The sequence below is a fragment of the Pimephales promelas genome, chromosome 23 (genome assembly GCF_988280905.1).
Source record: "Pimephales promelas chromosome 23, fPimPro1.hap1.1, whole genome shotgun sequence".
NCBI classification, from domain to species: domain Eukaryota; kingdom Metazoa; phylum Chordata; class Actinopteri; order Cypriniformes; family Leuciscidae; genus Pimephales; species Pimephales promelas.
The window spans coordinates 4,941,322-4,953,909 of NC_142791.1; the positions used below are offsets into that span (position 1 = coordinate 4,941,322).

General features: G+C 35.2%; 2 protein-coding genes across 5 annotated transcripts in view; one reads left to right on the forward strand and one right to left on the reverse strand.

Moving 5' to 3' along the window:
• The window catches only part of crtam (cytotoxic and regulatory T cell molecule), a 24,466-nt gene continuing 11,878 nt past the window's right edge, over nucleotides 1–12,588 (reverse strand). The window contains exons 1-12 of one of the 4 annotated variants that reach the window (XM_039677881.2): nucleotides 4,808–4,961; nucleotides 3,696–3,845; nucleotides 3,432–3,584; nucleotides 3,219–3,335; nucleotides 2,452–2,610; nucleotides 1,927–2,025; nucleotides 1,530–1,604; nucleotides 1,354–1,389; nucleotides 1,168–1,233; nucleotides 835–987; nucleotides 632–718; nucleotides 1–530 (exon numbers count right to left, since the gene is read on the reverse strand). In XM_039677881.2, coding sequence (XP_039533815.2) covers nucleotides 370–530; nucleotides 632–718; nucleotides 835–987; nucleotides 1,168–1,233; nucleotides 1,354–1,389; nucleotides 1,530–1,604; nucleotides 1,927–2,025; nucleotides 2,452–2,610; nucleotides 3,219–3,335; nucleotides 3,432–3,584; nucleotides 3,696–3,845; nucleotides 4,808–4,946 — 1,395 coding nt within the window. In that variant the 5' untranslated portion in view covers nucleotides 4,947–4,961 and the 3' untranslated portion in view covers nucleotides 1–369. Of the gene's footprint in view, nucleotides 531–631; nucleotides 719–834; nucleotides 988–1,167; nucleotides 1,237–1,353; nucleotides 1,390–1,529; nucleotides 1,605–1,926; nucleotides 2,026–2,451; nucleotides 2,611–3,218; nucleotides 3,336–3,431; nucleotides 3,585–3,695; nucleotides 3,846–4,807; nucleotides 4,962–12,588 lie in introns of those variants that run through there. The other 3 variants (XM_039677879.2, XM_089126345.1, XM_039677882.2) reach the window with 3 other exon arrangements.
• zpr1 (ZPR1 zinc finger) lies at nucleotides 7,655–11,794 on the forward strand. The gene is made up of 13 exons (XM_039678178.2): nucleotides 7,655–7,916; nucleotides 8,026–8,187; nucleotides 8,647–8,737; nucleotides 8,949–9,019; nucleotides 9,177–9,263; nucleotides 9,353–9,475; nucleotides 9,564–9,687; nucleotides 10,216–10,286; nucleotides 10,374–10,463; nucleotides 10,543–10,653; nucleotides 10,734–10,823; nucleotides 10,992–11,057; nucleotides 11,228–11,794. Exons 1-13 carry the CDS (start codon nucleotides 7,800–7,802, stop codon nucleotides 11,351–11,353), a joined length of 1,329 nt encoding a protein of 442 aa, XP_039534112.2. The 5' UTR covers nucleotides 7,655–7,799; the 3' UTR covers nucleotides 11,354–11,794.

Consider the following 12,588-nt stretch of genomic DNA (forward strand, 5'->3'; position numbering starts at 1 on the left):
TTACATAAAATAGAGTTTTATTTCATAAAAAAACAGTTAATTTAATTTTTCATACATATTGACTTTTGAAACAGGGAGAGCAGCAGCCATTTCAGTATTTTAAAAAAGACACAATATGTTGAAACGTCAAGCAGTCTTTTCCAATTTGATCATGGCTACATGATCAAAAGTTAAAGTTATTAAACTGTAAAAAAACACATAAAAAACACTTTACATTCAGTATAAAAATAGCTAACATTATATACAAAAGCCTATATTTATCATCATCTTTTATTTTCCCCCAAAATAGGCTTAGTGAGCACCATTGTATAACAGAACTGCAAAATGAGTTCAATCTCTGATGAGTATCCAGTACAGCTGAATTTCCATCTAAAGTTCAGTCTCCTTGACACAAGCTCCATCAAGTTTGTTACAAGCTGTTCTTGAACTGTCTTGTGTTTCAGTGATCACGTCTACTGTAGCTATTGCATTTTCTGCATTCTGTTGCGTTTCTTCCACTCTGTATTCTGTGAAATTTGAGTTCCAGAAGCCTAGAACGAAAATTAAGAGAAACATGAAAAATTAGTCGTTTGCAAAGACACAAAAGCGTGCGTGTTTGATCTACCAGATTAGATGGTTTAAGTGGTCATACCTTGTCTTCTCCTCCCCTGGGATTGCTTTTCTTCATGACTGGCTTTTGATTTGCTGCTTTCCACAGACTGGTCTGATTCTTCATTCTCTGTTATAAAATCAGATTAAAATGAAAAACTGTATCCAGAATTAATTCCCAGCTAAACCTTAGAATATAAATGAAGCTTGAATCAAAGTTAAAATCTATAAATAATCTTATTATACCTTTTTTCCAGGCTATATGTGCCCTTCGCAGTCTGATCACAAAGAAGATGACTACAATAAGTAAACATATGATAAGGCTTGTGACCAGCAGGATCAGCAGTGGTGAGCTTTCAATATGATTGTATTGTTTGTCTTGGCCCCCTATGTCAAAGCCTGCAAATACACAAAATAACATAAATTATCATCAAATTCTTAGGATAGCATCACAAAGGCATAAGAAAAAGCACTGCAATAATTACATGTTGCTTTGATTTTAATTTTGACTTGCAATTAGCACTCATTTATGTGAGAACAAGGTGGAATTTATTTTTATTTTTTTTATGAGTTACACACCTGAGTTGGTGCCATTTTTGGTTATGAACCCTTCAGGTGATATGGACTCCGAAGAGTTTATGTTCTCTGCTGAAATACAAAGGTAGATTTGAGATTAATTTTACAACATGAGCAATAAGCAGGGAATGAATGGTATATTATGTTTAAAATGTCATGTTAATATGAAATGAATTTAATAACACTTACTTGTCAAGTTTATAGCTGTTGAAGTAGAATGTTTCTCTAATAAAACAGATCACAAAGCAAATTAATTAATCACAAAGCACAAATACTGAAGAAATACTGAAAAACACACATCAGCTTTGACATGAAATTGTAATATTGTCAGTAAGTGTTTTATCATGCAAAATTGCATAATTTACCTCGCCCGTGGTTTGAGGTAGTGCTGTCTCCTGTTGGGACCACTTCAGTATTTTCTGACGACAATTCCATGTGTGCTGTGATCAGATGGTGTATTTGTTAATACAAATGTAATCAAATTTAAAAATCAAAAAGGTAAGATGTGACTGTGTGCATTCTACAAAAGCTACCAGTAGGCGGAGGCTGAGAGTTAGAAGTAGAAGCAATTTCTATTACCAGTGTGTGTGGTTTTATGTGAAGCCCTCACACAGAAGGGGATTTTACGTTCATTTTTATCTGACCTGCATTTAAAATATTCTGTCATGGGCTGGCTAAACTCCTAGTTTATGTAGTGTAATTGGTGTGATATCACATATTTCATTACTTGTCCAAACACATGAAATTAAGTGAAACACTCACCGGTACTGCTAATGGCAGGAGCAGAAGTGACTGTGGTCATTGTCTCAGTTTTTAGCACGTCTCTCGTACTGGAATACCTTGATGTGGAGGCCGTGATAGCTGTGTGAAGACACAATAAAAAAAAATTCACTGTTGACTGTTTGCTTATCTGACTTTTTAAAATATTTGTTAATTAGTTAGTGTGTATATTCTGGATGGGGAACAGTCTGTTTTGTTCAAAGAAAGAGCTGACTTCCCTTACATCATGTGATCGATCACTCTAATGTGGACCACACACATTCACGTAAATAGGAAACTACCAAATACTCTGAAGTGTAGATTAACTTTCCCTGTGCAGCACAGCCAAACAAAATCCCCTAACATTTCATTTCCCTTTTCTAATAATGGCTAATGTCAAATATGGCAAAATCCTCCTATTTTGGTCACATGCTTGAGAAATCAGTGGTGGTGGTGTGGTGTAAGCTCATATGACAAAACTAGTTTTATGTACTGAAACGGGTTCTATGTACCATTTGTGGTACTTACAGTGATTTTCAATGATGATCAAATCCAGCACTTGTTTTGGGAGATCTTTGTGTTTTGCCATGCACATCACCTTTGCTTCCCTGATATGAGTTTTGATTGTTAAGATGCTAACTGCCAGTGACCTGTTGGATCTTCCCTCTCGCAAGGTATTGGGTAGAGCTGTTAGGGGCAAAACAGGGCATATTCAGTAATCTGTGATTTTTAATTCATCTAGTATGAGAAACACCCTAAATGTACAATTGATAGCATTGTTCCATTTATCCTTAGCTGACCTGCTTCAGAATATTGTGGTTCCTCTATTTTTTACAAGGTATTTGTAGTTTCACAGTGTGGGAAATGTCAGAAGGCATGGGACTTTATATGTCATTATATCTAGACTGTTTCGGGTTATATTTTGTAAAGTTTTTGCTCACCAAGCCTGCATTCTAATAAGCTGATTTGGTGCTCAAGAAACATAATTTCTTATTTTTATCAGCGTTAAAAACAGCTGTGCTGCTTAATATTATTGTAGAAATTGTAATTGTTTTATTGATTCTTAGATGAATAGAAAGTTTAAAAGAACAGCATTTATTTGAAAGAGAAATATATATATTTTTTTTTACCATTTTCAATGTCTTTACTGCCACAATTTAAAGCATTCATGCTGATTAGAAGTATTCATTTCTTATATATATATACACACACACCCACACACACACAAATACATTACTGGTCAACAGTTTGGAAACTGTCTCCCCACTCAGACTGAGACACTTCTCGTAACTTACCTTCAATTTCAACCCCACTGATTTGCCAAGAGAGTTCAGGTGGGTTGCCATTCGCTGTCACTGAACATTTGAGGATTATTTTATCTTCATACTCAGCCATATCTATTTTGGGGGTTCCTGTGACCAGATGAAAAAGAGTCTAATTTTATATTCCATTATTAATTTTATGCATGCTTTCAGAAAAGATGAGTGATAAAATATATATATATTTACCCAGAACTTTTACTTTGAATCTTTTTGAAATGACTTTATCTTCATACAGAAGACATTTATAAAGCCCTTCATCGTCGAAGGTAATGTTAGACAAGAGTAACGTATATTCAGAGTTGTTTGAAGTAAAAATTTTGCTCCTTGAATCTCGCAGACCTGTACGGAAACATGACATTAATCTTTAATGTTTCTAAAATACAACAAAGAGGAAATGTAACAGTGTTTGATGTTTTTGTGTTACAATATATACACTGTTCTTGCCCTCACCTCTGATCTTGTTGAAGTACATAACATGACCATTTGGATTTCTCCACTCCATGTATGTATTCTCACTTAAATTTCGTTGTGGACATTTCAATACCAGTGTGTCTCCTTCTGCCACTGTAATATACTTTGTTGCTGAACATTCTCTTATTCCTGTTCAGAAAGGAGAGAAGCGGGTGAGAATCATCAAGTTTTAACAAAACGTTCCAACCAAAGACAATGATCAAAGTTAAACACATATACAGTCGAGAGGTGGGCTAGTTTAATGGAAGAACAGTAGGTTGATAAGGGGGCAGATAAGACCACAGACACCCTACGCTCTGCTCTGACTCATGTGAGTGTTCTCAGCGCTCTCGCAAGCTGCGGCTGAAAGTGAGAGGGGCTACACTTTGCATTAGACTGACTGCTGTAAGTGGTCTTTTATTTGCTTGTGTGGTTCAATCTTGCAGCGAGAGAAAACTTGCCACTGTGACACATAGAGAGACATACTAGTGCTGGAACAGGAAACAGTGGTGTTAAAACCTTATTCGCAGAGGTGTAAACATATCAAGCTCTAAATCAGGCGACATGGGGGTGTGAATATTTTTGTCCTTTTTTAGGTGTAATGACCCATTATGCCTAATGTGCAATTGTATGTGGGAGTTAGTACACTAAAACCTTTCCAGTGCAATGATTAAATTAAATGTAACATTCCTTTTATTCACCTTTGAACTTAATTCCATTTAATAATATAACTTATTTATAAAGTATATTCTATACTGTTTTTCATCATTTAGGTCCATTATTGAAAAGCTTTACATCCACTGCTGTGATGATAGTTTCTGAATAGTTTCCTGTAGGTGAGTACACCTTAACTAAAGTTATATCATTCAACCCAGTCTATAAATGAAACGAGTTGCACAATGACGGTTAAAATCATGTAGAGATCTATCAAACGCAAAAATCATCGTACAATAAAACGATGAAAGCACTAACACATCAGACAACATAACCGACCCTAACACATGCCCATGCAAACAACCTGCAGGTAACAAGTAAATACACCCACAATGCCACTTTATTAAGTCAGAGATATAGCCTAAACCGTTGCAAATAAGAAATATGTTTTGTCTTACCTCCTACAATCAACATCAGAATGTGAACAACAAAGCCGGTTTTGATCTCCATGCTGCACGCTCTTGAACTCTGAAGCTCACTTCCTCTGCTAAGACTCTTTTTAAAGAGAGTGGCTTCCATGACATCATGAGATGTCATGGTCTTTTCCCAATGCTAATTTATGTGTGAAGTTTCAGGGGCATTTCGGCCAGAGGTTGGTTCTCATTTAGAAAATTTACACTTGCACCCTTTTGACCTTTTAAGTTCACATCTATTCAGTCAAATTTGTCTAATTCAGACTTCAATTCTAACAATTCAGACTTAACAATTTCATTATATGTGAATGTTCAAATAATAATATAATACTGTATAATATATCAAAAGTTTGGGGATTTTTTAAAGAAACGTTTAGACTTTTACTTAGCAGGGGCACATTAAATTCAACTTTAGTATAGCAGAAACATTTATAATGCGAAAAAATATTTCTATTTCAAATAAAAAACTGTTCTTTTGATCTTTAATTAAAGAAAATCCTGAAATAAATACCTCACAGTTGAATATATTGCGGAACAACATTTCAACATTGATAATAATAAGAAATGTTACTTGAGCACTAAATCATATTATGATTTCTAAAGTGACACTGAAGATTATAATGATGCTGAAAAGGCAGCTTTGCCATCACATGAATAAACTACTACATTTTAAAATATGTTTAAAGTTATTTTTAATTGTAGTGTTTCACAGTATTACTGACCCCATATATATTACTGTAATACACTTAAAGGAGTAGTTCACTTTTAAAAAAAAACTTAAAACAAATCTTTTTTGTGTCATTTGGTTCATTCAACGAACAAAATGAACGAACTGACTCTGGAAAAGATTCTTTCATTTTGATGACCGTATTCGAACAGGAGAGTCACGAACGCGCATCACAGAACAGAGCAAGGCGACCATTTGAGCTTATAAAACTTAAACTTTGTTTTTTTTTTTTTAAATGAACGATCGTTTCGCTTGATAAAACCCTTATTCATCGTCTGGAATTGTTTAAAGCCCTATGAACAGTTTACAGTTAGCACTGAATCTGTCTTTTGGACCTTAAACCATTTGGTTCCCATTGAAGTCCATTATATGGAGAAAATACTGGAATGTTTTCATCAAAAACCTTAATTTCTTTTCAACTGAAGAAAGAAAGACATGGACATCTTGGATGACATGGGGGTGAATAAATTATTAGCAAACGTTTTTTTAAATGTGAACTACTCCTTTAAGTCTTATAAAGACTTTCATCAGTTTCAATCCTCAAAATCTATTTTAAACTTGGGAATATGTTTTTTAATAGAATGGTTTCTTTTATTTCAAAGCGAACTATTTCTGTACAAAATCTTGTGTTTATATCTGGATATTTATGTGAATAAATTATTCAGATGTTATTGGTCACCATTAGCATAAGCATCTAATATTGTCGGAACATCGGATAAAACATATTTTTAATCTATGACAGCACCTTGAGAGTGTCACTCCAAGTGTCATAACTGTTATCACACAAAAACGCTCAACAACTGCAGGAAAAGGAAGGTCTATATTTGCAAGGGGGAAAGTAAATCACATGATCAAATTTACACCATTGACCACGTCACCAAACAGGCACACAAAAAAGACACTTCTCCATTTCTATACACAACCCTTAGAGGACGTCACACATTATAACATAGCTCACATATTGTTGCAGGCCTAATATGACATATATCTGCATATACATTAAGTAGCCTATAATAGCCTACATATTCTATATTGTATTCCAGCCAGTAGTTTATGTTCTGCCACCAAGGGCCAGTTCACGCAATGCCGGTCTGCTATGAGTAAACTAAATAATTTTCTGGTTAGGACACAATGACATTGTAGGGCTGAGCAAATATGACCATTGAGGCCTTCATCATAACAGTATGCTAATGCCTATCTATCACTCGGGTTCTGTCGGGGGAGACATTTGCACCTCAATGACATGTCTGTACTATTTGCTTCACGGGACATATGCTTTCAACTACATAATGTTTATTTACTAGTGTGTTCTAATATGTAACTATGCCATTTTTGGTCTCATCTGACAGCTTGAAATGAATGGTGGTGAACTTAATAGAGATTATAAAGTATCCTAATGTACAATCTAGGTAGGCTACTATTGGTTAAACATGCATTGAGGAGAATATTTTAATGTTCTTCTCCCCCTCTTGATACCCATTTGCCTCATCTTTTGGTTTCCTGCCAGTCTGTTTCAGTGTTGGTATTCCACTTATGTTCAACAATGCTTTGCTCAGGGTATAAGAAGGAAAGGTAACTGTTGACCTGGGAGAAAGGCTTTAACTGAAAAGGCATGAGGCAAAGAGACAGAAGCTGAGGGAGCGCCATCTAGCGGCTGCTGATTTAAGACGGTAAACAATGACAGCAAAATAGCTAACCTATTATACGGCCCTAATATATATTGTACATACAAATCATATAATTTATGTGATATCTGGAAACTAAACATTTTAGTTTGGATATCGCACAGTAAAACACTTGGGGTTCCTTCTGTTTGTGAGTCGAGGTCTAGTTTGAATAATAATGGAATAAAACGTGTTCATTCAACCCTGGGTGAGCGGTGAAACCATGGGTGAAACCCGCATTAAAAGCAATGTTCAACAAATCCTGGAAGTTATTGTTAAAGTATTTTATCAAGCAACCGTGATTAATGACGAGTTTGCATTTATAAATACACGATAGTGAGACATGAAATGAGCAATGACACATGAATGCACCAAATATGCAATCGAGAGACTTTTATTTTGACACGTCTTGTTAACTTGAGCTGAGTCTGACCCGGTGGTGATTCAACACACATCAGGATACTACCAAAAAACGTGCGAACTGCGAAGGCTGCTGGAAACTTCTAGCAGAACGAGAACACCACTCATTATAACACCTCCTAAACCAGACAGTTTAGATACTTTTAACCCACAGTACCTGACAATAATGTCAGCTATTGAGGAGGAGCGCGTCCGCGGCGGCGTTTTTAAGGACATTAATGCAGACGATGAAGATCAACAACCTACAGTGATCGAGAGTTTGTGCATGAACTGTTATAAAGATGTACATATGCAGCTTTATTATTATTACTATTTGGAAATACAAATATAATATATATTTTTAAAACAAATTAATTCATTTATTTAATGTCAATTCTGTATTACCTGTCCAGGGAAGCACACGTCTTCTAATGACTAAGATCCCTTTCTTCAAAGAAATCATCATCAGCTCCTTTACATGTCCACACTGTAACTGGACCAACACAGAAATCCAGTCTGCTGGCCGGATACAAGAGCAGGGTGTCCTGTACACCTTACAAGTAAAGACCAAACAGGTTTGTCTTGTCGTGTTTATTATGAATAAAATAATTAATAAAGTTAGTTGAAATGGACTGGTAACTCTGACTATAAACTGTTATTTAGATGTCGGGAAGGTCAAGTAATAAAACTATAATTCCCAAAATAGAGAGATAAATCTACTTTAAGATGCCCCCCAAAAAGTGCGTCAATCAATTTTCTACAACGTATAAAACAATCAAAGAAAACATGCGCTTCTCCTAGTGGTTTTTATTAGAATTTATTCTTTTTAGATTGTTTTTCAACGTAATGAGGGGAGCAATTTTCCATAAAATTTGTTTTCTTTTGGTCAACTTGTTTATCTACAATATATCTAAATCTGAGAAGAAGAAAAAATAGGGGTGGGTGGATGACTTGTTAGAGCTGATTCACACTTCTCATGTAGTCCCATTTGAAGTTTCCCTAAGGAATCAGCAAGTAGTTTTTCTTGTGTGCAGGACATGAATCGAGAGGTTGTAAAGTCGGACAGTGCGTCCACCAGAATTCCACAACTTGATTTTGAAATTCCTCCTTTCACACAGAAGGGCTGTAAGTTATGTATTTTCATTTTGACCTCTAAATAAAGTACAAACTTCTTATAGAAAAGTTGATGTTCTGCTGGATTATACTGCAATTACAACTTCAAATTTGCTTTATGACGTATTAGACATCATCTACAGAATGATATTTTGCAAATCATAATAAATACTGTTTGTAAGTTTATCATTAATAATGTTTTGTCTTCTTTCTAATGGGTTAGCCTTGTCAACAATCGAGGGCCTTGTGGACAGAGCAGTGGCGGGTTTAGAGCAAGACCAACCTATTAGAAAGGTGGGTGTTTTATCTGTGCAGTGCACCTTTTTTCTTCAATAGCCTTTTTCATTCTGTATGTTTCAACTATTTATGCAAAGCGTTTTGTTTTATATTGAGAATAATTGTCTGTATCTAATTATTTAGTGTTCTGTTCATGTTCCTCTTCACATTGCAGGGAACAGATCCAGCTGTTGCTGAAAAGATAGATGAATTCATCCAGAGGCTGAAAAATCTTAAAGAAGTTCAAGAGGAATTCACGTTAGTAAGTTTTGCTGATGGGAAACTTCAGAAAGGATTAAACAGTATTATTATCATGAACTAATGAATGCCGCATTTGTCTTCTATCTGCAGATTATTGATGATCCATCTGGGAATAGTTTTATTGAGAACCCGTTCGCGCCTCAGAAAGACACGGCTCTCTCCGTCACGTATTACAACAGGACAGCTGAACAAAATGCTGCGCTAGGAATAGCGGTGAGAAGCTGCTACAGAATCTGTTGTGCTAGGAGTGCAGAACTGTAAGATTACAGTTTCTTCAACTTCCACCATTTTTTTTTTTCAGGAAGAGGAAAAAGAAGACGAAAAGGCAGGCGATGATATAGATGCAATGAGAAATGAGGTATTAGTGTTTAACACTAACTGCCCAGAATGCAACGCTCCGGCCAATACAAACATGAAGCTTGTCCGTATCCTTTCAAGCACGCTAGCAAACAACATGCATTTTCAAATGAATCTTTGTGTTCAATTGCTTGCTTACCAAATAAAAGCTTTCCATGTACATTTTTTTTTTGAATATCCTGCTTTACTAATTTATTTTTAATGCAGAGAAAATGGTTCAACAAATGATGGTAGCAAAGTAGGGGTTGGCGATATGACCAAAAACTTCGAGATATACGAATATCACGATCGAGACTTTTTTGAGGTGGAAACAAAACTGTGCGCAAAGAAACATTAATATTAAAACCGCTTCACTACTAAAAGTTACATTACACATTCTGTCTCTTGTGCTCATTAATTCATTCGTTTAAAATTCATTCAAAAACCTTTGTACCATGGAAGCCCTTGGAGATTTTCATTTCAAGTTGTGGCTAAAATTGGCAGCGCTAAGTTTCGCTAGCATTTTAGTGTAAAATGGTGCACGGAGATATCAGTCTAACAGTTGTGGGTCATAATTTAAAGAAAGCAGTTTATTGGTCCCTTTAACCCAATTGCAGAAATTCCACACTTTAAAGAGGTCATTATAATGGCCACTAATTGCGACAGCTGTGGACATCGCACCAATGAGGTGAGAATAATAAACCATGCTATGTTTTTTTGTGCTGTTCTTGTATTATGGTCTAGAATTTATTGTTGACTTGACATCATTAAATAGGTGAAATCAGGAGGAGCCACAGAAGATCAGGGAACCAGAATAACTCTCCACTTAACAGACCCTTCAGATATGTCCAGAGACCTGCTGAAGGTGGGGTTGGCTCCCTGTGACACTAATGTGTGTATACTCGACCTTTTCATGATTCATGTGTAATGTATGTGTGTAACAGTCCGAGACATGTAGCGTGTTGATTCCCGAGCTGGAGTTTGAGTTGGGGATGGCGGCTGTCGGAGGGAAGTTCACTACATTGGAAGGACTTCTCAAGGACATTAAAGATCTGGTAGGAATCAAAGACCAGCTAACGGCTTTGGTTGTTATCGACAAACAGCCTCTTATATGCTAATTTTATGCTTGTTTTAGATTGTTTCAAAAAACCCCTTCATGTGTGGAGACAGCTTTACAGCGGATAGAGCAGGGAAACTGGAGCTTTTTGGGCAAAAGATTGACAAGGTTTGAATGATACTGTATTACTAGCATTTCTGTTACTCTTCTTTACTGTTAAATGCAATGACAATATTTTCAATAAGGAACGCATTTATAAAAAATAATATATGACAGAACTCTTTTTTTGTTTTTGTGTGTGAATGTGTTTTTTTTTTTTTACTAAATGTTTCTTAGATAATGGCGGGGGAAATGGATGTGCACGTTATCCTGGACGATCCAGCAGGCAATAGTTATATTCAGGTGAGGCCAGAACTTTTTTTTAAAAATAATACTAAATAAAACATTGTTTTATTTAAAGGATCTTATGGTTAAGCTTCAGATTTAATGTCTTCAATTATGTGATTTTCAACATTTGGATCTATATCTTGTTCTTTTTATGTGAAGGCTAATCATCCGACTCCTTTTTGCAGAATGTTTATGCCCCAGATCCAGATCCAGAAATGAAGATTGAAAAGTACACCAGGACCTTTGAGCAGAACGAAGACTTGGGCCTCAATGACATGAAAACCGAAGGATACGCAGAGAAAGAGGCTTAAAGTCAGAGAAAAAATTGAGATTATATATCGCTATATTCCAAATTCTGTTGAAAAAATTGTTTAATTCACTTTTACATTTACTGTAATATTTCATGTAATTGCCACTTCTGAACACCATGCATCATTATGATTTGAGAGGGGAATTATTATTTTTGTTGGCTTGAATAAATGCAAGGTTCTTAATTTCTTTGCTGCCTGTAAAATAATTTTTAAGTTCTGGTCATCTTGGCTATGAAGCACTTGTATTTATTAACAATGCCACAACAAAATTGTTTCAAAGTTTTTTGATGTAAATACAACTAGACACTTAAAGTAGTCTTAAGCACACTACAGATGTGAATTCTGTGGACGCATTTTCTTTTCCATTAAATACTCATTCATGAAGGCTGTAACATAACAAGGGTTATGTTCGTACAATAAAAGAGTTTCAAATATGTTAAATGGTGTTGATCTATTTATGTGATTTAAGTCTAATTAACAATGGCATGATATGAAACCCAGCACAATCCTTTAGCTAATAGATATTTAGTGTGTGTTAATGTGTAAATATATATATATAAAACATTTGATTGTTTTTATTGATATTTGCACTTCTCTAATTAGTCAATTATTAATCCTTTAAATTGTTACTACTGGTAAATGGCACCATTTATTGAGTCTTTGAAGTATAACCCCCCAAAAAAGCCATTCCATCACTGTTTAACAGGCTACAGCAGTGTTCACAAGTTAAGAAACATTATGGCCTGGTTTCACTGAAAGGGTTTAGATGAAGCCAGGTTTCAATTGCTTTAGCTTAGCTTTTATAAATGTGGCTCAGAAAAGAAAAAAAAATAAATAAATACTGGTGTGCATCTTGAGACAAAACAATGGCATATTTAAAGATGCAAATTGCTTCAAACATGCATGCATTTTAGTCCAGAACTAGCTTAAAGCTACACTGTGTAACTCTTTTAGTTTATTCTTAGCTAAAAACACTTAGTTCTTTCAAAAATATATGTGCTCATTAATGTATATTTACTTCGTTCAAGTAATAAAGTATTCTCGTGGGTGTATAATATGCCATTGAAAATAAATACGAGTAAGGTCACCCCCATGTCATCCAAGATATCCATGTCATTCTTTTTCAGCCAAAAAGAAATTAATGTTTTTGATGAAAACATTTCAAGATTTTCTCCATATAATGGACTTAAATGGGAACCAAGCGGTTCAAGGTCCCAAAAGACAGTTTCATTGCA

Bases quoted from the DNA above. Each gene is read 5' to 3' on its own strand.
- zpr1 (XM_039678178.2), top strand. From the start codon at position 7,800: ATGTCAGCTATTGAGGAGGAGCGCGTCCGCGGCGGCGTTTTTAAGGAC. The intron at 9,264-9,352 runs GTAAGTTTTGCT...TTCTATCTGCAG, and splicing joins TTCAAGAGGAATTCACGTTA to ATTATTGATGATCCATCTGG. The intron at 9,476-9,563 runs GTGAGAAGCTGC...TTTTTTTTTCAG, and splicing joins ATGCTGCGCTAGGAATAGCG to GAAGAGGAAAAAGAAGACGA.